A 21701-nucleotide genomic window follows, 5' to 3' on the forward strand; every position below is an offset into this window, starting at 1 on the left:
TCTTTGTGATAGTGAATTAAGACAAAACTATTTTTTTTCCCCCTTCAGCCATCTGATGGTCTTGCAGGATTCCATTCAATTTTCTGATAGGCTGAAAATAATTCACACAAGGATTGTCCAGAAGAATGTGTTGGGTGGTCTCAGATAGATCCTCTGATAAATCACTAGGAAAAACTGCAATGACATAGCATTGGAGAAGGATTTGAGAAAAATATTGCCTTGACAGACATGAGTCAGTCTGCAGGCACTGGAGACTTACTTTCAAGAGAAAGCCTCCACAGCCTTTTTTATATATTGCTTCTGAAAGATATAGGCTACATTTCAGATTCTTTTGTCAAATTAATAAAGGACCATTTTGATGAGCAATAGCAAACATTATTGCATCAGAAAGGTATTATTTGTTTCACATACTATATGAGATTTAGATGCATCTGTTTTGCTGGAAATTATTTCAAGGTCATCCCAGAGTCCACTGGCTTGTTTTCCAGACAGGATAGTCTTCCAGCTCTATGACGTTCAAACATAGTATGCCTGTCAAGAGAAACCAAGACAGAGCCTGTCCAATGTGCTGTAGAATGCTTTCTATTTGTATTAGCATACTGTCCTAAGCAGCTTATGCAAATACAGGTTTTTGTAAAGACCTCCTGGGGAATGCATCACCGTGGATACCCCTGTCCCCACAACGGTACAGTCTTGTACAAAAACAATTCCACCTGAGTCCCTACTCTCTCATTTTGTCATCCAGTCACCATAAAAATTTGCTGTGGAAACCACAAACCACTTCCTTCCTTGGCCACTGCTCTGACTGTGTGATAGTCCAATTATCTCATGTTATATACATTATCCCTTAATATATCATTCAAACAGTTCTTTCCTCTAGACAAAGATGATTCTTTGTTATTATCACCTAGCCTTATTCACACTTATTTTTCACTTTGTAATCTCATGGCAGCAATCTTGGTGCTTTCATTCACACTCTTCTGCCCCAGGATTATAGCAGAACTCAAGCCTGCTGTAATTGCTTTACACTGAAAGTTATTTGCTTACTACAGACTGGTGTTTCTTTGTAGCCTTGACTAACTGTGAATATATTCTTTAATCCCTGCCATACCTGTCAGTTGCTCTGAAAGGGAAGCAAGCAGAATGCTGGGCAGTTAGCTTGTACTCTAGCTGCCTGTTGCAAAAAGCAAGTTGCCTACAACTCTTCACGTAAAAGCTTCATCTAGGAGAAAGAGCTTGCCTTCATTTAGGAGATTGAAGAGGGTGGGAACTACCAGTGACAGCTTATAAAGGACTTTTGCATTTCTTTCTTGAACACAACTAAATGAAGATGAATACTGCGTTGTTTCCCCATACCTTGTTTTTCCAGGTATCATGAAAGATCTGTGTGACACTGTGTAGACTGGCAGACACTGAGGCAATACAGTGAAAGAAAGATGCATGAAATATTTAGATCTGGGGTATATTTAGCCCATCCAGGCCTAGTCTTCTCACAGAAACTATCCAGGTATAGCAACATGAATGAGACCTGCAGTCCATGTTGCTATCTAATGGCTTCATTTCAGACTATCTTGATAATCAGTCAGTTAGTACAGGATACAATCCTTTGAAATACAGTAGTTCTTACAAGAAAAAATCGCAAATGGTTTTCTCTTATTTTATCCTGCTTGGCTATGAACAGCTTTTAGGGCCGCAGAGAAATGAATAAGAAAATCAGAGTACACTGAAATATTTAGGATCAAGACAGAAATCAACAGAAGGTCACTTAAAACTCTGGACAGGCGCCTTTGCAATATTCTTTCCTACAGCAGCAGAGCAGCATGCTTAGCTCACTAATTTAAAAAATGACTGCAGACACTTGTTTTGTTTAGATCAAATTAAAAAAAATACATTCAGGATTTTCTCTATTTCTGCCCAAATAATAACACTAATAGTGGGATATTATTTGCCTGCATGAAGCCAACTCTTCCTCTGATATCAGTAGCATTTGTTCCAAGTCTCAAACCTTTCTACTGATATCCCTTTATGGGTCTTATTGTCACTAGCAGACTCCCTGAAACATGATGTCTTTCATATAAAAACATGCAATCCACTTTCTCCGTGTTAATTTTGAAGGAGTAGTTCTATGTGATGTTATTATCACATAGATGGGCACTATCACAAGGTAATATCCAAAAAGTGCCAGCAGGTAGCAGTCTTGTCCCACGTTAGAGTTCATACGTAGCCTACAAAAGAAAGACCTTTTAGGCTGCAATTTTAATTTACAGGGAGAGAGTAAATGAAAGGCCACTCCTGAATTTAGTTTCCATGCATCTGATAGAAAGTTTCAAGGCCAAGATGTGCAAAATGTCACCCAAGAGGGAAAGGTGAGAGTTTGTGAACAAGAAACTCTTGAGACCCATGTTTTCTATCAATAGAAATCTTCCATGTACCAATTACCAGAGGGACTACCAAACCCCCCATCTACAATAATCTCCCCCAAGGTGCAAGTAGGCCACACCATCGTGGTCCTACCTGCACCTTCCAAGGCCATCTTATTTTATTAGTGCCTGGTTTTAGGTTGTCAGGGAGCAGAAGATTGTTCTCACGGCCAGTTTGAGGTTTTACCTCATTATCAGTGCCCGTAATTTGGATCCTAAGCAGGGAGGCCCATGTTGTTTGTAACATTTTCAAGGCACTGGGTCTGCCGTCTCTAGATCTTTTGTTCAGGTCTCACAGGGTTTCCATGGAGTCTCATCGTCCACCCCTGCAGAGACTGAGAGTCTGTCTTCAGGGCAGCCTTGGGAATACCATTATAATGCTCAATAAGGCCTGCCCCCGTTGGATTGTATGGCAGATGGAATCGCCACTCTTTATTGTTCTCTTCTGCCCAGCATTGTATCATTGCACCCATGAAGTGACTGCCTTGGTCACTCTCAATGACTTGTGATGTCCTGTAGGCAGCCATCAACCTCATGAGCGCCTTGATAGTATATGCCTGGTTGGCTTTTGGGACTGGATAGGCCTGCATTAGCCCACTCGCGGTGTCGATACAGGTTAGAGCATATCTCGCCCCCTCAGATCAAGGGAGGGGCCCAATATAACCCACCTGCCATCTTTGTAGAGGATTGTGTCCTCTAGCAAGATGGGCTGTTGTTTCAGACAATGACCTCAGTCTCATCTTGGAGCAAGCATCACAGTCTTGACATGCTTGTGCAATGTCCGATAGTTGTACGGGCAGTCTCCATGCCTTAGCAGCTGCCCACATGGTCTTCTGCCCAGCATGCCGCAGCTTTTGATGTAACCAGTAAGTGAAATTCTCAGATGGTGAGTTCTCGACCCATCTAACTCATGCCAGTGTGTCAGCTTCATCACCCAGAGTCACCTGCAGATGACTCTGCAGGTTGGTGACCAGAAACATGGTAGACACATACAGTTCTATGTTTAACTGCATTCCATATGTCTAACCACATATCTTTGCCCCAGATCAGTCAGGAATGGATAGTCCAATCCTGGGTAGCCCACTGTGCAATCCAAAGAGTGAGCCCCTGGTACACAGCCCAAATATCTGTGCAAATATTTAGGATACCATCACCAGGTTCTTTGGTTATAACCATCCACACTGCCCGCAGCTCTGCCCACTGGCTGCTTTGACCATGCCCCTCTTCAAACCATATTGTATCTGTGTCAGGATGGTACACTACTGCTCTCCACTTACTTGGGTTGCCCTTGCTGGACCCATCCATGTACCAGGCATCTTCAGGAATAGGATATTTTCCTTCCTGGACAGGACTCTTCTGTGGCGGAGCAACCAAAGTTTGTTTTGGTGCATCACTGTGATACGTCACTGGGCCTAAAGTCTTTTGGAGTTCTTCTTTCAACAGTGAGGAAGACAGACTACTCCTCTGACTGAGATAGGCAACCCATCGTGCCACCACCTGTGCCTGGGCCACCCCTGTCTTAGGAAGGTGGATCAGATCTCTTACCCACCCCTGAATTGGCAGAGCGGTCTTAACTATGACTTTGGCCGTCTGGGTTGTTGGCTCTACCACTTGTAATGTGGAATAGGCAGCCAATAACTGTTTTTCAATCATACTATATCTTTCCTCTGCTCCATGCCAGACCTGAGACCAAAATCCAATGGGGGGTCTGAACAGAACTCTGACATTGCCACAGGCCCCAGCCAAAGCCATCCCGAGTCACATGAACATCCATTTTGTCCGAGAAGGTAGGATCGAATATACCCAATGCCTGGGCTTGTTTAACCACCTGCTTTGCTTGTTGAAAAGCATCCTGTTCTGTTCTCCCACGATCCCATAATTAGCCCCTTTTTGTGAGTCTATACAAAGGTCTCAGCAACTCCGCCAAATGAGGTATAAAGGAATGCCAATATCCCAATATACCTAGAAATTCCTGCAGCTACTTTGGTGTAGGGAATGCCTAAACCTTATCTACAATGGCACTGGGTAGCACTTTGGTCTTTCCTGACCAGACTACCCCCAGAAATTTTACAGACAGGCCTGAACCTTGCACCTTTTGAGGACTGATAGCCCATTCTCTTTCACTTAGGTAGGCAGTTAATCAATCTGCTGCCTCCCCCACTGCTTCCAGCAAGTCGGATGTTAATAGGAGATCATCAATATAGTGGTATGGGTTTATGTAATTAGATTTCCTCCAATTAGCCAGGTCACACGCCACCAAATTATGACAGTAAGTTGGTGAATGCACGTACCTCTGTGGCAGGACCTGGAAGGTCCACTGCCTGCCTCCACACATAAATGCAAATTTATCTTGTGATTCCTTGGCGATCAGTATACTTAAAAAATGCATTTGCCAAATCCAGGACACAATGGTAGGTTTTGATTTCCCTACTGAGAGTGTCCATTAAGGAAGCAATATTGGGTATGGCCGCATGGATGGGCAGCGTGACCTTATTTAGTTCCCTATAATTCACTGTCATTCTCCATGTTCCATCCAACTTCTGCACTGGCCATATGGGGGAATTATATGGACTATGTGCAGGTCTTATAATACCTACTTTTTCTAGTTCCTGCACCATCTTTGATATTTCTTCCTGCCTCCCTGGGAGTCTATACTGTCTTACATTACTAATCCTGCGTGGTTTCAGCAAACAAATGGGCTCATGTTTCGCATGGCCCCTCAATACTGTCTGTATTGCCCGGATACTAATGTACCTCTGCCGAAGTCTGAACTCTCCCACAGTCATCTGGAGAGCCAGACGCCATAAAATGTCTATGCCCAGGATGTATTCTGGAACTGGGGCAATGAACACTTTATACTCCCAGGGCAGGAGACACCCAACCCCCAATTTCAACCGTGTTTGGGTGACTGGAATGGTCTGTCCCCCAAACCCACCAATCATTACTCTATTACCCTTAAACTTTGATGGATCTCCGTATATAATCGAAGTTTCTGCCCCAGTGTCCACTAAAGCCATTACCTTCTGAACAACTGTTTTTGTCCAATATATCGTCAACTCTACATAGGGCCTCCGTTCCCATCTGGAGTCCCTAAGGGGAACAATGTCCTTCGTTACTCCATGAATTTCACCAGATTCAGGTCTTTTGCCACAGGTAGCTCAGGCATTGTAGCCCGGGACACCTGCGGATGTTTTTTCCTTCTGTTTGATATTATAACATCGGCTAAATTACAATTCATTGTTGGTGCTTGCTGTATTGTTCGTACTCCCGATTTTCTGGGAGTACTCTGAAATTTCTGGTCATTTCTTAGCTGTTTCCAAAACTGTAATAAAATGTGGTTCGGTTGCCCATCAATTTTAACAAATGCAACCCTGGCCCGAATAAGGTTGTTAAACATAGTTTTTCGAGATACCCATATGGAGCCTGATCGGGGTTTCTGTGGGGTAGGCTTCTTGATTTTTGATTGGGAAGGCCTCAGCCTCCTCCACCATGCAGATATTGCACCTGGTTCTCCTGCGCTCTGTTTCCCTTAGGTCTGCCACTAACTGGGCTGCCTGTTGAACAATGGCCTCTGAAGCCACCAACGGGTTCAGTATGGAGACCAATGTCCTGTAAAGGTGAGAGGGGGGCCTGTTGCAATATTAGGTCTCACACACCTGCCGTGAATTTCTCTGTGTCAGGTCCTTCAAATGTGTCAGAGTACATAGCCTCCCTCATGCCCAGTTCTCAAATATATTTTTGGAGGTCCTCCATAGAAGACCATAGACCAGTATTAAGTGGTATGTCCGTTTGATCAGGCCATGTCAAATGGCATGCTGCCATCAACCAATCTATAATAGTATGGGTTTCATTGGTATAGTGGATGGCAGCATACAACCTTTGCCTCAAGGCAGAATGTATAGTTATGGATGCCAATTTGCATATCTCCACCCCATTGACTAATACACTTTCAGCTCCTGCATCCCATAGTCTCAGGAGCCATGATGGTATGCTCTCTCTAGGCTTCTGATGGAATCACTGTACTAGGTCCATCAATTCACTTGCTGTCTATGGGCGAGCTGTTACAGGTAAGCATATTTCAGCAGGGGGCCATTTATCAAGAGGCACCCCTGCTGGTCTATCTTGCATTTTCTTTGTTTTTTGGGTCACGATTGGTCATATCTCAAATGGATCTATCATATCAATAGATCAATCGGATCTTCGAGATCCAATTTAGAGATCTTATTCTCTGAAATATCCAGGTCCACTATCTCAGGGACCTGGGCATCCTCAACTGAGACAGTACATATCTGTCTTGTTGGGACACTCAGTCCTGGTTTGTTGGTTGTTACTGTACCCAGTTGCTGTTCTAGTTTTTCAGTGTGGTCCCTTAATAATCGGTTTTCAGTCTCTATGTTAGTATTTGTTGATTCTAATTTATGCAATGACATTATTAGAGGCCAGGCTGCTGCAGAAGAGGTTAACCGATGCTCCTTCGTAATGAGTATATCCTTGTCTAGTCCCTGAAAACAGTCTGTCAGATGGGCTGGAGAGAGAGAGAGACACTCCCTATAACCCGCAGGGGTTCCCATTTTTCAATAACCATTGCTAAACCATAATAGGGTGACCTCATAAACCCTGGAATTTGACCAGGAATTGTTTGGTCTAGGGGAATAATGTTCTCCCCCCCTCCCCATTTGAAAATATTCCAAATGAAGGACATGTCTAATATATATATACTAGTCTAATATTAATATATTAAAATTTTTTAAGCCTGTCTGGCTCACCAATTGTGGGGCAAATAGCTGTAAAGAAAGGAATTCAGATAGAGATATTGCAGAGGATGGTATATTTCCATGAGGCTTTATATAGATGGTACACAAACTACTGGTAAGTAAAGAGTGGCTCACCTTTTACAATGGTTGAGGCTCACCATTGACTCCACACAGGAGGGATCTCCAAGAAGAGAACCTTCCCTGGTGGTAGGCAGCCCTTAAATGGGGTCTGGGAGAGGTGGAGCCAGGCCCACCCCTTCCAATCACGCAGGTACATTACCTTCACTTGTGCCCCTGTGGCTGACTCAGTTCTCGCTCAGGTGATCAGTCAGTGGTTCAGGCCGTGATTCAACAGTTCCCATACAGACAGTGCACAAACATCTGCAGATAGTTAGGCTGTGTATTGGGGCTCACTCTTCAGATTACACAGTGAGTCAGCCATGCCCAACTGATTTGGAGCAAGGTTAGACATAGTCAGATGCAATTTAACACTGATCTGTATGTGTCTACCACATTTCTGGGCATTACCCTTGCAGTGTCCCAGAAATGACAAAGCTGACACACTGGCTTGAGTATGGTGGACTGAGAACTCTCCTTCCCTGAACGTTGCCCACTACTTCTGGCTACACAAGAAGAGCAGGTCCTGTGCTGGAGCAGGTCCAAACAAAGGCAAAAATGCTTGTGAAGGACTTGAAGAATATGCCCTACAAAGAGAGACTGAAGGAACTGGGGCTGTTTAGTCTGGGGAAAAGGAGGCTGAGGGGAGATCTTATTGCTCTCTTCCAATATCTGAAAGGTGCTTACAGTGAGAGCGGGGTTGGTCTCCCCTCTCTGGTGACTGGTGACAGGATGAGGGGAAATGTCCTTAAGCTGAGCCAGGGTAAGTTTAGCTTGGATATCAGGAAACATTTCTTTACAGAAAGGGTTACGAAGCACTGGAATAGGCTCCCCAGGGAGGTGGTTGAGTCACCATCCATGGATGTGTTCAAAAACTGTTTGGATGTGGTGCTCAGGGACATGATTTAGCAGGGGATTGTTAGAGTTAGGGTAATACGGTTAGGTCATGGTTGGACTTGATGTTGAAGGTCTTTTCTAACCTGAGTGATTCTATAGCTCTATTACTGATGCTGTGAAGGGGTGGAATTTATGGGAACTGCTGAGTCATGGCTTGAATCAGTGACTGAGCATGTGGAGAAAAGACCAGGTCAGCCCTGGAGGCACAGGTGAAGGTAATTCCACATGGAATTCTGCATGGAGGATGACAGATATTGGAAAAAAGACAACTTCCGACCTCTGCATCTCAGACCAGTCCTTCTCTGCTCATGAAGAGCAGGACTAGTGGAGCAACTCTCCTGCTGTATCCTCTGACTAGATCTCTGAGGAAGCTATCTAGCACACACCCCAGGAATCTTCTAGGTTGCTTCCTCCTGGCTGCACTGTATTCCCAACATATACCGGGAAGTTGAAATGCCTCTGTGAGAACAAGGGCTGGCAATTGCATGACTTGCATGACCACCATTCTCTGGGCCTGGCCATCCAGCCATTTCTTTGTCTACCTGTGCAAGAAATGGGCTGCCAGCTTCCATGGGAGAATACTGTGGGAAACAGTGTCAGGGGCTTGCTGAAGCCTAGGTAAACTGTGTCAACAGCCTTTCCCCTGTCCACCAGCTGGGTCAACCACTCATAGCAGGAGGTGAGGTTGGTGCAGCAGGACCTGTTCCCCAGGTTGTCCAACACATGTCATGTGATTACACTCACAATGATCTGTTCCATAACCTTCCCTGGCACTGAGGTCAGGCAAGCAGGCCTCTAGTTCCTCAGACTCAACTTATGACCCCTCCTATAGACAACTATCTTATTAGCAAGCCTCCAGTGGAAAGAGAAAGACAGCTTCCAATCTCCGCATCTCAGGCAGTCCTTCTCTGGTCATGAACAGCAGGACTAGTGGAGCACCACCCCTGGTGTGCCCTCTGACTAGCTCTTGAGGAAATTATTTACCACACACCCCAGGAACCTCCTAGGCTGCTTCCTCTGGGCTGAACTGTATTCCCAACATATACTGGGGATGCTGAAGTGCCTCTGTGAACAAGGGCTGGCAATTTCATGACTTCTGCTAGCAGTTTGTAGGATGCCTTAAACACCTCTTCATCCTGGTTTGGAGGTCCAAAAAAGACCCCCACCAGGATGTCAGCCTTGTTGGCCCAACCTCTGATCCTTACCAATGTGGACTTCACTTTATTGCTCCCAGCCCCAGGCTCTTCAACATCAAAATACTTTCTAACCCAGTCTGCACTGCCACTGCCCCTCCTCCTGTGACCATCCCTTCTGAAGAGCTTAAAGCCATTCATTGCAGCACTGCGGTTCTGGGAGTGATCACACCAGATTTCAGTAACCGCAAATAAGTCATGGTTTGCCTGTCATGCAATGTCTTCCAGCTCCTCCTATTTACTGCCCATGCTACTTGCATTGCTGTCCTGGTAGGAACAAATGACAATTGCCAAATGACAAGGAAGTCAGTGACAAGTCATTCATGTTGATAAATTTCTAAATTATGGCTCACCTCTCTCATGAGTTCCAGAAGGATTCTTGGCTATTCTAAGCCCTTTGCAGTATAGCATTAATACCAACAGCCCAGGAATCTACTTCTCCTCACAAGAAACACCTTATCGCACTTAGTAATAATTTACTACAGTATTGCTTGAAGTCTGCAGGGATTCTTCCAAATGATACATCTCCATCTACAAGAAGTCCAATCTGATTCCATTTCTAACCCAGCTGTATGTGTTCATGTGGTGTGAGTTCCCCCTTATAATCCATGCTATTTCACTGTGTCAGCCTCACTAGCTCCTACACCTCAACCAGCTTCTGCAGCATTTGCATACCACCTGACATTACACCTCATTACACTTGCAATAATCTTGCACCATTCCCAATCCCTCCATGACTACATTTCCCTTGGCATAGCATTCTGTCTTAGAAACTCAAAGCAAAGAGGCAGTTTCTAAGGATAGAGATGATAAAATTCTCCAGCAGTGGCCCACTATAAACCACCACAGGGTTCTTCAAGGGAGATCTTCCTAGCAATTCTCTACAGATTAAACATGCAGTTAGTGCCTTCCCACAAAGGCCCCAAACAGAAGATGTTCTCCTTCCTTTCTTTCTCTTCCCTGCATTCACAACCATTACTTAATTTCTTCCCAATCCACTCCCTCTTCCCTCCCTCCTTCTGACTGATCTTCCTTTTCTGATTTACAGAGCTATCCAGCACCTGGCATTCTTGCCGCCCATTTGCTATTGATCACTTTTCCATAACAGCCAGTCTGGATCATCTACTAGACACTGGCGGACCCAGTAATCCTGACTCCACTGACTCTGAGCAAGTGAAGGGGAAAGTTCCGTTGGCCACACATTTTTCCTGGGGCCCCACTGGACTGTGGCTTCTCATTGCTATTCCACCCAGCACCATAGCGACAAAGGCTACCAGCAAAGCTTTTACAGGACCAGTGAGGAGATAATTTCACCACAGAGAGGAGCAAAAAGGAACTCTTCTCAGCTGCTGTAGGACTACTCCCACGGACCTGCTCCAACAGTTCCCTTCTCAGTAAGAAGACCAGAAGAAAAGGAAACCCCTTTTCTGCCTGCCTCAAAAGACTTCCTAAGTGGTAGCACAGTGTCCTAGTCCCTTTGCCTACCAGCCCGGCAACTCTGGAGCACTGCTAACAGTGTGCACGCCTCAGCTGGAACAGCAGGGATAAGGCTGCAGGGAAACTCTTTTGGCTCTGACGAGCTTCATTCAGCAGAGAAAGTGTCTGTAAGGTTCATTTAAGTAAGATTTTTATTTGTGCTATTACCTTTCTTAAGAGGAAAGTGATAGGGCAGGAGGGGAGCAGACAAGGAGCAAGGGGGCCATCCGGGTCTCAGTAGGCTGCAATGGTTTCCTGGATCCAATCAACGTAATTGCAGACCTTGGTGTAAACACCGGGATAACCTTTCTGAGCGCATCCAATTCCCCAGGACACAATTCCTTGCAGCTCTCCATTGCACGCAACTGGTCCACCTGAGTCACCCTGGAGAGAAAAATTTAGAGGCGTGAACCAGTTTAGAAGCAGAATCTCACCTGGAAAGATTTTGACCTGGTACAAAGAACCTAGGGGATGCAAAGTGAAAGGTAGCAGCAGGCCCTGCTACGGGAGCGCAGGCAGAGTCCAGTCCTCATTTGTTGGACTCCCCTACTCCCCAGTGATTCACTGTGACTGTACTCAGTGCCCGGTAGATGTGTCTGGACCTGCTATTTTTGGTCAAGTCCACGCTGCAGCTAAACCCTGCTGGAAAGATTCAATGTCAGAAAAGAACTTTGGGGCATCCACTCTGCTCCGAGGGTAGTGAGGCAGTGCAGCAGACTGACCAGGAAAGCTGTGGAAGCCCCATCCCTTTGGAGGTGTTTGAGGACAGGTTGGATGGGGTCTTGGGCGGCCTGATCTGGTTGGTTGCAACCCTGCCCATGGTGGAGAGTTGGAGCCCAACGATCTTTTAGGTCCCTTCCACCATAAACCATTCTATGATTCTACGAGGAGGCCTAAGCACGCTGTCGAGCAAGAAAATAATCCATAAAGCATGAGGCACGCTGGCTCTGTGTGGTCCAGGGCTCTGCATAGACATCAACTCTTACCTGGCATGAGTCTTTCCCACCTTCCAGGAACCCAACACAGATCATGTTGCTGGTGATATCACCCGGGTACGCCTCTTGGCACTCTTGGTCACTCAGAATTGGAGCATTCAGGCACTGGAGAAGTTCAGGGGTGTTGTCTACCAGGAGAGTAGTGACAAGACAACATTTGTTGTTTTTTCTTCCTGGGACCCAGTACTGTCAGTTAACAAAATGACCTGAAGACCTATCTGCGAGGCCCAGCCAGCAAAGCAGGGTAGAGCAAACCCTTGAGCTAGAGAGCTAGAGGAGCAAATGTGAAGTGCATTGTACGCTGAGGCACACTGGCACACCTTGCAGGCAGAACAAGAAAAGGCTACAAAGAAATCAGCCGAAAAGAGTGTGGGTCTCATGAACGCGGTGGAAGAGCAGGAGAAGCGCAAACAGCTACTTGTTGTGCGTCTTGATACTCACAGCCATTGCTCAGCGTGTTTCCCCACCCTGAAATCAGGCACTCGGTCCCCGCCTTGGCACAGGAGCTGGGCAGAGCTATGGGTTGGATGTCGTCACTGTAGACCACCGCAGATGCCAACTTGATCAACATAATGTCATTATTGAGGGTTATTGAACTGTATTTAGGATGGCGGATGATTACTGATGAACTCCTGACTTCTTCACTGTCTTCCTGCACGTCGATGTTGTACTCTCCCAGCCTCACTTGTATACGGCTGCAAAATTGCCAGCAGAGAAACACAGCAGTTAGCCGAGGGTTGAACAACTTTGTGCCGTAAAGGGGTCTGGCAGACTCTTGGAAGAGAGTAACACAGTGAATGTTGCCCTAATCAGAGGGTAATGTGTCACAGAGCACTAGAAACCATTTGATTTTGTGGAGAACAGAGTCTGGAAAGCCTTGCCAGATGGGCATCCTGTCCAGAGGATCCTCAGCTTGCAGCTGTGGCAGTGGTAGATGGATGACTCCAGACACCTAGAGCAACGCTTCAGAAAGGAAACCTGCTGCAGGGAAACACGATCCATAAGGTGTGTTCTCTCAGAACAAAGAAAGATCCACAGGGAAGATCTGAAGGAATGAACGTGAACAAAATGATAACGGTACGCCACATAGACGTGCAAATGGGGACAGAAAGGCATGTTAGCGTGCACAGAAAAGGATGCCAAGAGTGCCACAATATTGGACAGATGATGAAAAGCAGAGAGACTGAGGGAAGCTGAGACTGAGGACCTCCTTTGGTTCTCAGGTACACCATGCGTTGCCCCCACAGATGGTCTTCTCCCAAGAGGCACTGGAGTTCCAGATCCAAAATGATTGCAAGGTTTGACTAGAACCCATCCAGACACACAACCCGATCCGTACTTACGATTTGTAGCAGTGAGCAGCTGACAAGACCCACTGGCTGTTGATGAGGGAACCTCCACAGAAGTGATAGCCAGAGTTCAGAGACACCTGGTAGGGAACTGAATGCGCTGGGCATGTGTAGCCTCCCACAATCTTGTCATCATCAGCACCTCCAGGGAAAGCAACTGAAGGAAAGAGAATTGGGTTTCACAGCACCAGGCCTGACTCCATTCTCTGCAAGTGTAGCAGCAGACAGTGAGCTACAGAGGAATTAGCAGCAGCCAAAAGAGTTTGAAACTTCTCAAGTCTTCACGTGACCTCTGAAACGTCCTGCTGAGTTCTTCCTGGCTACGCTGAAACTTGAGTCTAAGTCTTTACCATCTCAAGTCAGAAAGAGAACAGAAGAGAAGAAGCTGCCAAAGGACCTCACAAAGTAATTGCATGCAGGCCTCACTGTGTCCTTTCCATAAAATCTTTGGAACAGCATGCGACATCTATGGCATGGCAGAAAGCACATGGCGGTCGCTTTTGTGGAGCAGAAACTGTATGAGGGCAAATGCAGTTGAGAATGTTGGCAGAAGTTTTAATTTGCTGGGGGGAAAGGAGGGGTGAGCAATAGTGAAGGGGAACGCTGGTAGCAATGAAACAGGAGAAAACACAAAGTCTTTGTGGAGCTGGGGGGTGATATAAGAAAGAACGTGCTTGGATGATATAGGGAAGAACATAACTGAATGTGAGAAAGAAGGTATTTGTTGAAGCCAAAGGAACAGTGGTAGCCAACCATTTTTGATCGTGCATCCCTTTTGGTAAAAACCCTTTCAACTCCCGTCCCTCCTTGCAATATATGTACAGTTCTAATGTGTTCATCCCACGCCCTAATGGACCATCTTGCATATTCTGGGGTGCACGCACCCCTCTTTGGACACAGCTGCACAAGAACACCGTGGGCGTGAAGCCTGTCTCTGACCACCGATTACAGATGCCAAATGCAGAAGATGCAAAATCCTTCCCCGGCCCCTCCTGGGCCTCCAGCAACTCACGTCCTTGACGTTTCCTGGTCAGATGGAGTGTCTCTCAACCTCATAGCTTTTGATGGAGATTTTTTACACAAACTTGTCCCCTCAATTTCTAAGGCTGCATAAGCCCTTTACACACACAAAAATTCTGCAGAAAGGGGTTCACAGCTTTCCTAAAAGAAGTGGAATTGTCCGTTGTTAGGTGCAAACCTGCCAGATGACCTACCTTTGTTTGATACTCCCTAATCCTTGTACAGGAGGAGACAGCAAGCTCCTCACTGTTTCATACACCCCCGTCACATCCTACCTTCTCTGTCTCTCTAGGAGTCTGGGAGTCCAAGTCTCTCACATAGGTGGAATGAGAAGAAAAGAATAGTCTGCCATTGGAGAAAGAGAGGGCAGGAAGAGAAGGCGAGGCAAGAGGTTGTGGAAGAAGTTTTGCTCAGATCAGAAGCATTTGAGAACGTACCAGCTGCTCCCAGGCAGGAGAGAATCAGGAAGAGAGAATTCATGGTGCCTCCACCACCGAGCTCTGTGATATGTACAGGGACTAGCCTCAGAAACTCCTCTGCTTTATGCTCCTGGAGAACTTTATCTTTGCAGGCCCATGGGCTCTCCAGCTTCAACTTTCCCAGGGCCTTGCATCAGCCTGGACAAATTTACTTATTTTATCTGAGTATACCAATGATGCAGCTGATCGTTATACTTAAAGTAGAAACAGGTATTTCTAGAAATGCAAGCTGGCATTGATTTTCCCTTGATAATATGAACCCAGCTGTCCTTCATTCAGTGGCCAGATTCCCACCAATGACTCTGGAGCCACCACTACTCTGCTGCAGCATCTCTGCTTTAAATTATTGCATTATTTTACATATATATATGTACGCGTGCGTGTGTGTGCGTGTGTATGCATATGTGTGTTTATATATATATAATTATATTGTATTAGATACATTATTATTATATTATGCATATCACTGCATTAAATAACTGTTTGCAGATGGAGATGTATACTTCAGGAGTTCATTTTTGAGAGAGCCTGAAAAATGGGCCCGTGGGGTGTTCACTTCTACTGGGCAGAAGAGGGTATTTACCATTCATGCGTATATACCATTCATGAAAGGATATATCTTCTTAGAAAAAGAGGAAGTGGGTGGAAAGAGAGTGTCATGCTTTTAACCTGGGGTCGGAGGAGTTTGGTCCTCATTCAACAGAATGGCCTGAATTCTTCTCTGAATCGGTCTGTCTGCTGGTTGATCTCTGGACTGTGCATCACAAACAACCTGAATGCCTTCATTTGAGATCGGTTTGCCCCATGTGCTCATGCACTGTTGTGCCTGCAGGAATGCACCCTGTTATGCTGGGGTTCATGAATGCCTCTCCAAGGAGGCCGGTAGGAAAATGGGGAGAGGTTTAGGAAACACGTCCTTGAGGTGTTTGTTTGTCATCAAGGACTTAGGAACTTGTGCTTGTGGAAGCAGGCCTTGTGCTGCAAGCTCTGACGTTGACCTGGGAAAAGGCTTGTAGTGTCCTCTTGGTGATTTAGGCAAGTAACATAAAGTGGCTCCCAGAGATCTTTTTCTCCAAGGGCATTACCAGCAGGCCCGCTGTGATGTCTTTTGTGCTGCTGAGTGAGGCTGATTAATTTTTTTAAAGGGTATAGAAAAAAAAGAAATGAAAGGAGGAAGAAAATGTTTGTTTTTCCATCAGGGCTTCCCGAGACCCTGGGAGGAAGCAAGGGCACTGAGGCATGGCCTGGGACACAGGGTGCTGCTTGGTGGGCGTGCTTTTTTGCTTCTCTTTCTGATCGACTGACCGCGATGTTAATGTGTCACATATCACTGCTGAGCTGCCTGAAGTTCTTCTGAGCAGACTGGACTGTGACTTTGCACAAACAACGCGTGTTTCCTCACAGGGGAAGGCAGCTCATTCCCCATAGTGCTGAAGGGAGCCTCATATGGTTTTGCGGGTGTGTGTGTCTGTTGGGGAAATCACAAGTCTGCTTAGGCAGCCCTCTGGCCAAGTGGTATTCAATTTCCTCCTGCAGCTGTTTGTCACAGTGGAAATAGCATGTGAGAGCAGCCCTTTGTGGTTTCCTTTCTCTGGCTGTGAACTATGTGAAAGAGCCTTGAATTCACCTTCTGCTTTGTACTTTACCACGCTCTCTCCTTAGTGCCATCGTTGGGCCTGTGGGGAGCTCCTGGCTGTACTTCTGTAACACTAATTCTGAGAAGTGTCTAATGCCTTTTGCTAGCCAGCAGTGCCACCATTCTTAATACTGTTCTATGGGCCTGTGTTTCTGAAGGCCTTTTGTCTTTGAAGGTAGAAGCTCCTGCTTTGCTTTGATGGACCCTCTTCCCTCCCAAGAGTCTGGGCTCCGTTCCCCGACTTTGCCTTGTTTTTCTTCTGCTCCTCTTCTGCCCCTCTCCAATCTGTCTCACGTTTTACAGAGACTTTGTCTCTCCTTCAGGCAGGGTGAGGATTTTGTGTAAGTGCTCAGTACTCTTGCTGCATCGTGTGATCACTCACAGCACAGAAATATGTGGCAGCATCCTTGGATGTCACATTCTTGATAGTCATAACTGAGAGATTAATCTGGACTCTGCTTACGTCAAACTTGGCTTCACTGTAACCTTCCTCAAAAGAATTCTGCATCCATATAGAAGTGCTGACTATTAACTTCAGACTACTCCTTGAAGGCTGCTGGTACCAGAACATAAAGGGCAACGTGGACCAATTCTGGTAGCAGGTGAGGTCCACATTCTCTCCTGCTCTCCTGAGGGCATCTTCTGGCCACTGTGTGATGGTGTATCCCAGTCCCGAGCCTGAAGGAGCAAGAGAGAGAAAGTGAAAAGGAAAAGATGTAAAGCCAGTAGCTCCAAAAACTCCTTCACCTCTCTCCTGCCCCACATGGCCAGCAGGAAAGCCACAGTGCAGATGGATCTGCAGCCTCTCACCAGGTAGAAGAGCAAGCAAAATGGTCAGCATGATTAAGAGCAGCTGTCCCAGAAGAGAATGAGGACGAGAGAAGAGGCTGGAGAGACTGACAGCCCTCCCCTTGTTCCGATTTTCCCATCGAGCTTGGGTGGAAGACAGAGAAGACACGGTTCACATCTGATAACCTTGTTGCTGAGCCATTAAAAGCAAAAACAAGTGTTTGTGTGGCTGTAAGTTTTGTCTGTCTTTGGTCTGTCTGCCAGAGAAGTGGAGTTCTGAGCTCATGACAAAAAGGTGGGACTGCTTGCAGAGCAAAGAATCTCTGTCTGGATGTTGTACTGTCCATCACTTCATCTTTGTGCATGTGTGGGTCGACCAGTCATGGGTGTGATTTCTTAGCTCATTTTCACCAGTGGCTATAACTTGGGACATATTTTGCAAAAGCACAAAGGGAAGGGAAAGTGTCTTTGGGACTATGGGATCTAATTCTGTGTTAATGCTCTGTAGGAACCGAGCCAAGGCATAACTGCGAGTGCTGTTGGGCCAAATGTTCCTCTATAGCCAGTCACATGAGAGATTACCTCTTGTTCCAAGATGAGCACTTTTATTCAGAGTAACTTTTCTGCCTCAGGAAGGACAAAATAATTGCGTGCTCTCTGAAAGAAGTAAGTATAGGGAAGACAGTGTGAAATCTCTAGTGTTTCTCTGGTGACTTGTGTAACATTGCTGCCTGCTGGAAAAAAGTTAGATAGACAGTCTTTTTATTTTCAGCTCAACACTTTTGAGGTTAGTCCCAGAGCGGTCTCTGAAGAGCCGTAAACCCCCCGGTCCAGGTGTCAAATCTGTCCACATGAGTCAAGGAGAAAAGCTCTCTGGATCAAACCGGAGTTGGACCACAGACAACGGGTGCCAGGAACTGGAGAGAAGAGTGTGAGTGAACTTAAAAACGAGTGACTGTGTCTGTGCGAGTGCCCATGTGAGTATAAGCTCTTGCAGGTGTGGGGGTATGTGAGGGCGGGTACGAGAAGAAGCTGTGTGTCTGAAGAACGCTGTGGAAAGGACGCCAATTGTACCTAAACACGTACATAGTTTATTTCAGAACTGGCAAATTATGCAGGTGGGTTTTACAATGTATCACAAGGACTTTACTTGATGCTTTCTTGCTTTGTAAAAACTTAGGAATTCACCACAGAATGCTTACGCCTGAACAGTAATCCACTGCATGAAGGACACTATGTGGGAGAGGGATGCTGCTTTAGAATCCTTACCTAGAATTACGCTAGTAGGTCTTTGTTTGAGAGAGACCTATCATTCTTGTGCACGTACAGAACATTCCATCAGGAAGAAATCGTGGAGTAAATAAAATTACATTCACATCCTTCTTCCAAATTTTTGTCTTCCAAATACAGATGCCTGGGACTTGGCTCAGAATCAAAGATTACATTGAGAATATTCAAGAAGAAACATTGCAGGATTCCTTGAAATGTAGTCACCCCTCATCTGCGGGTGGAAGGGGAAAACTTAATGAACATAGATTGTCTTGCAGCTCGTCAGGCTGTAGCAAAGACACGGGTATGAAGCATAATGGGATACACGTATCACATACAAAACTTATGCTTCATGCAGAAGAAAGCTGGACTGTGTAAGCAATTTCTGAATAAAAATACATCTATATTATTCTCAAATGTGATTTAATTTCAGGTTGCATACAACTTTATCCCACCTCCCTAGCTCTATGTAGGCCCTACTTCTATCAAGGTCTTGAGATTAGGACACCCTTTCCAGGCACAGTAACTATCATTTTATATCTGGATTTGATTAACAAACTTTACATGTTGTTACAATGCGATAGAGGGTCAACAGCCGACCAGGAAAGAAGAATTCAGCAATTAAACAGAACCTGCTTGACCTCTCCTGATCCAGCTCCTCAACAGCCTATGGTCTGTGAATAGCCAGCTGGCCTGCATACCATTATAATGTGCTGAGAGCTACTCCCCTTTCCTGTGCTGAGAGCTATTCCCCTACGAGGAAAGATACCGGAGAGGAGTTTATGTACAGAAACCAAGTGACTTTGAAGTGTTGTGTCCAAACTGGTGGCACAGAAGTAGGTAGCTGAATGGTTCTTCTTCACAGATATAAGATCTAAATGGAAGACTTCTTGGCTTAACCGCTTAGCGTTGTATCCAATGTGAATATCACCCTGAAATTCCTGATTTGCAATGTATGAATAATAGACCAATTGAAGCCCCTTCCCTGGCTGCTGCAGATACCAGTACATATAGTCATGGTTATTATTTTGACTGCATGTCAGAGTAGCATTCTCATCTTCTTTCAGCACCAGACTTGAGGTTTGGGTTATGTCAGCTCCTGTGAGACAAAGCAAAAGAAGCACAGTTCAGAAGCAGACTGCATTCTCCCCACAGCACGAACAGCTATGACATCTCAGCTGATGCCTTACTTGCTCCAAAGAAGTACAAGACCATACACCAAATCATCTGCATCCTCATTTCTGCCTCAGAAGTCAGAGAGCATGCCCTGGTGAGGGACTTAACTTATATCGGTCTGTTTTCATTTCCCTTGAGCCAATAGCAACGACCTCTGCAGCAGCTAGATCTTTGCCAAAACCAAGCTTCTTCCTGCATGAAATTTCAAGCAAGCGCGTTGTTTTAAGAGTAACTGTGGAAAATATATAGAAACTTCCGAACTGACACAGATGGAAAATACTCTGTCAGAGGGGATAGCATCAAGGGGAAACGGCTTCTAACTAAAACAGGGAGATTTAGACTGGATGTGAGGAAAAAGGGATTTTTTATAGTAATGGTAGTAAGTACTGGAACAGGGTACCGAGAGATCATAGAATCCTATAATAGAATCATAGTTTGGTCTGTGTTGAAAAGAACCTGAAAGATCGTCTAGTTTCAAACACCCTGCCATGGGCAGGGATGCCAACCACTAGACCTGGCTGCCCAGAGCTACATCCAGCCTTGCCCTGAATACTTTCAGGAACTGAGCATCCACAACCTCTCTGGGCAACTTGTTTCAGTGTGTCACCACCCTCTGAGTGAAAATGCGTTGATGCCCCATGCCCAGAGTCATTCAAAATCAGGCTAGATGTGGCTCTGATCAACCCGATCTAGCAGTGCGTGTCCCTGTTTGTTGCAGGGGTGTTCATTGGTTCATAGGTTCATAAGGTTGGAAAGGACCTACAAGATCATCTAGTCCAACCATCCTCCTATCACTATCCCTCCCCATCTACTAAATCAAATCCCTTAGCACCTCATCTAAACACTTCTTGAACAGCGCTAGGGATGGTGCCTCAACCACCTCCCTAGGCAGGCCATTCCAGTGCCTGAACACTCTTTCAGAGAAAAAATGTTTCCTCAGGTCTAATCTAAATCTTCCCCGGTGCAACTTGTGGCCATTCCCTCTCGTCCTGTCATTAGTTATCTGGGAGAAGAGGCCCACCCCCTCCTCACCACAATCCCCCTTCAGAAAGTGGTAGAGTGCGATAAGGTCTCCTCTGAGCCTCCTTTTCTCCAGACTAAACAATCCCAGCTCCCTCAGCCGCTCCTCATAAGACTTGTGCTCCAGACCCCTCACCAGTTTTGTTGCCCTTCTTTGAACACGCTCCAGGGCCTCAATGTCCTTCTTGTAGTGAGGGGCCCAAAACTGAACACAGTACTCGAGGTGCGGCCGCACCAGAGCTGAGTACAGGGGGATGATCACCTCCCTGCTCCTGCTGGCTACACTATTTCTAATACAGGCCAGGATGCTGTTGGCCTTCTTGACCACCTGGGCACACTGTCGGCTCATGTTAAGCCGAGCATCAACCAACACCCCCCATGTCCTTTTCCTCTCTACATTCTTCAAGCCATTCTGCCCCAAGCCTATAGCATTGCATGGGGTTATTGTGTCCAAAGTGCAGGACCCAGCACTTGGTCTTATTGAACCTCATCCCATTGAGCTCAGCCCAGTTGTTCAGCCTATCCAAATCCCTCTGAAGGGCCTCCCTACTCTCAGGCAGTTTGACACATCCTCCCAACTTGGTGTCATCTGCAAATTTACTGAGGGTACACTCAATTCCCTCATCTAGGTCATCAATAAAGATATTAAACAAGATGGGCCCCAAAACTGACCCTTGGGGGACACCACTCGTAACAGGACACCAGCTGGACTTAACTCCATTAACCACTACCCTCTGGGCACGGCCCTCCAGCCAGTTCTCCACCCAGAGAAGAGTGAACCTGTCCACACCACGGGCTGCCAGTTTCCTCAGGAGAATACTGTGGGAGACCATGTCAAAGGCCTTGCTGAAGTCCAGGTAGACTACATCAACAGCCTTTCCCTTATCTACCAGTCTGGTCACCCAGTCATAGAAGGAGATGAGGTTGGACAAGCATGACCTGCCCTTGGTGAACCCGTGCTGGCTGGGTCTGATCCCCTTGTTGCCATGCACGTGTCATGTGATCTCCCTCAAGATCATCTGCTCCATAATTTTCCCTGATACCAAGGTCAGGCTGACAGGCCTGTAGTTCCCCGGGTCTTCCTTACGGCCTTTCTTGTAGATGGGAGTCA

The 21701-nt window shown here is 46.1% G+C and overlaps 2 protein-coding genes across 2 annotated transcripts in view; both read right to left on the bottom strand.

Moving 5' to 3' along the window:
• Positions 1-19691, bottom strand: part of LOC136052867 (uncharacterized) — a 49658-nt gene extending 29967 nt beyond the window's left edge. The window contains exons 1-5 of the mRNA XM_065743293.1: positions 19585-19691; positions 19096-19493; positions 18569-18626; positions 16800-17014; positions 3569-4103 (exon numbers count right to left, since the gene is read on the bottom strand). Coding sequence (XP_065599365.1) covers positions 3569-4103; positions 16800-17014; positions 18569-18626; positions 19096-19493; positions 19585-19633 — 1255 coding nt within the window. The 5' untranslated portion in view covers positions 19634-19691. The remainder of the gene's footprint in view (positions 1-3568; positions 4104-16799; positions 17015-18568; positions 18627-19095; positions 19494-19584) is intronic.
• Positions 11001-14739, bottom strand: LOC136052279 (trypsin II-P29). The gene is made up of 5 exons (XM_065742266.1): positions 14659-14739; positions 13196-13358; positions 12294-12547; positions 11844-11980; positions 11001-11241 (listed from the first exon to the last, which is right to left on the bottom strand). Exons 1-5 carry the CDS (start codon positions 14699-14701, stop codon positions 11092-11094), a joined length of 747 nt encoding a protein of 248 aa, XP_065598338.1. The 5' UTR covers positions 14702-14739; the 3' UTR covers positions 11001-11091.
• Positions 19692-21701: the final 2010 nt, after the last annotated feature.

The sequence above is a fragment of the Cyrtonyx montezumae genome, unplaced genomic scaffold, assembly GCF_038088225.1.
Source record: "Cyrtonyx montezumae isolate F1298 unplaced genomic scaffold, pur_monq_1.0 scaffold_3, whole genome shotgun sequence".
NCBI lineage: Eukaryota > Metazoa > Chordata > Aves > Galliformes > Odontophoridae > Cyrtonyx > Cyrtonyx montezumae.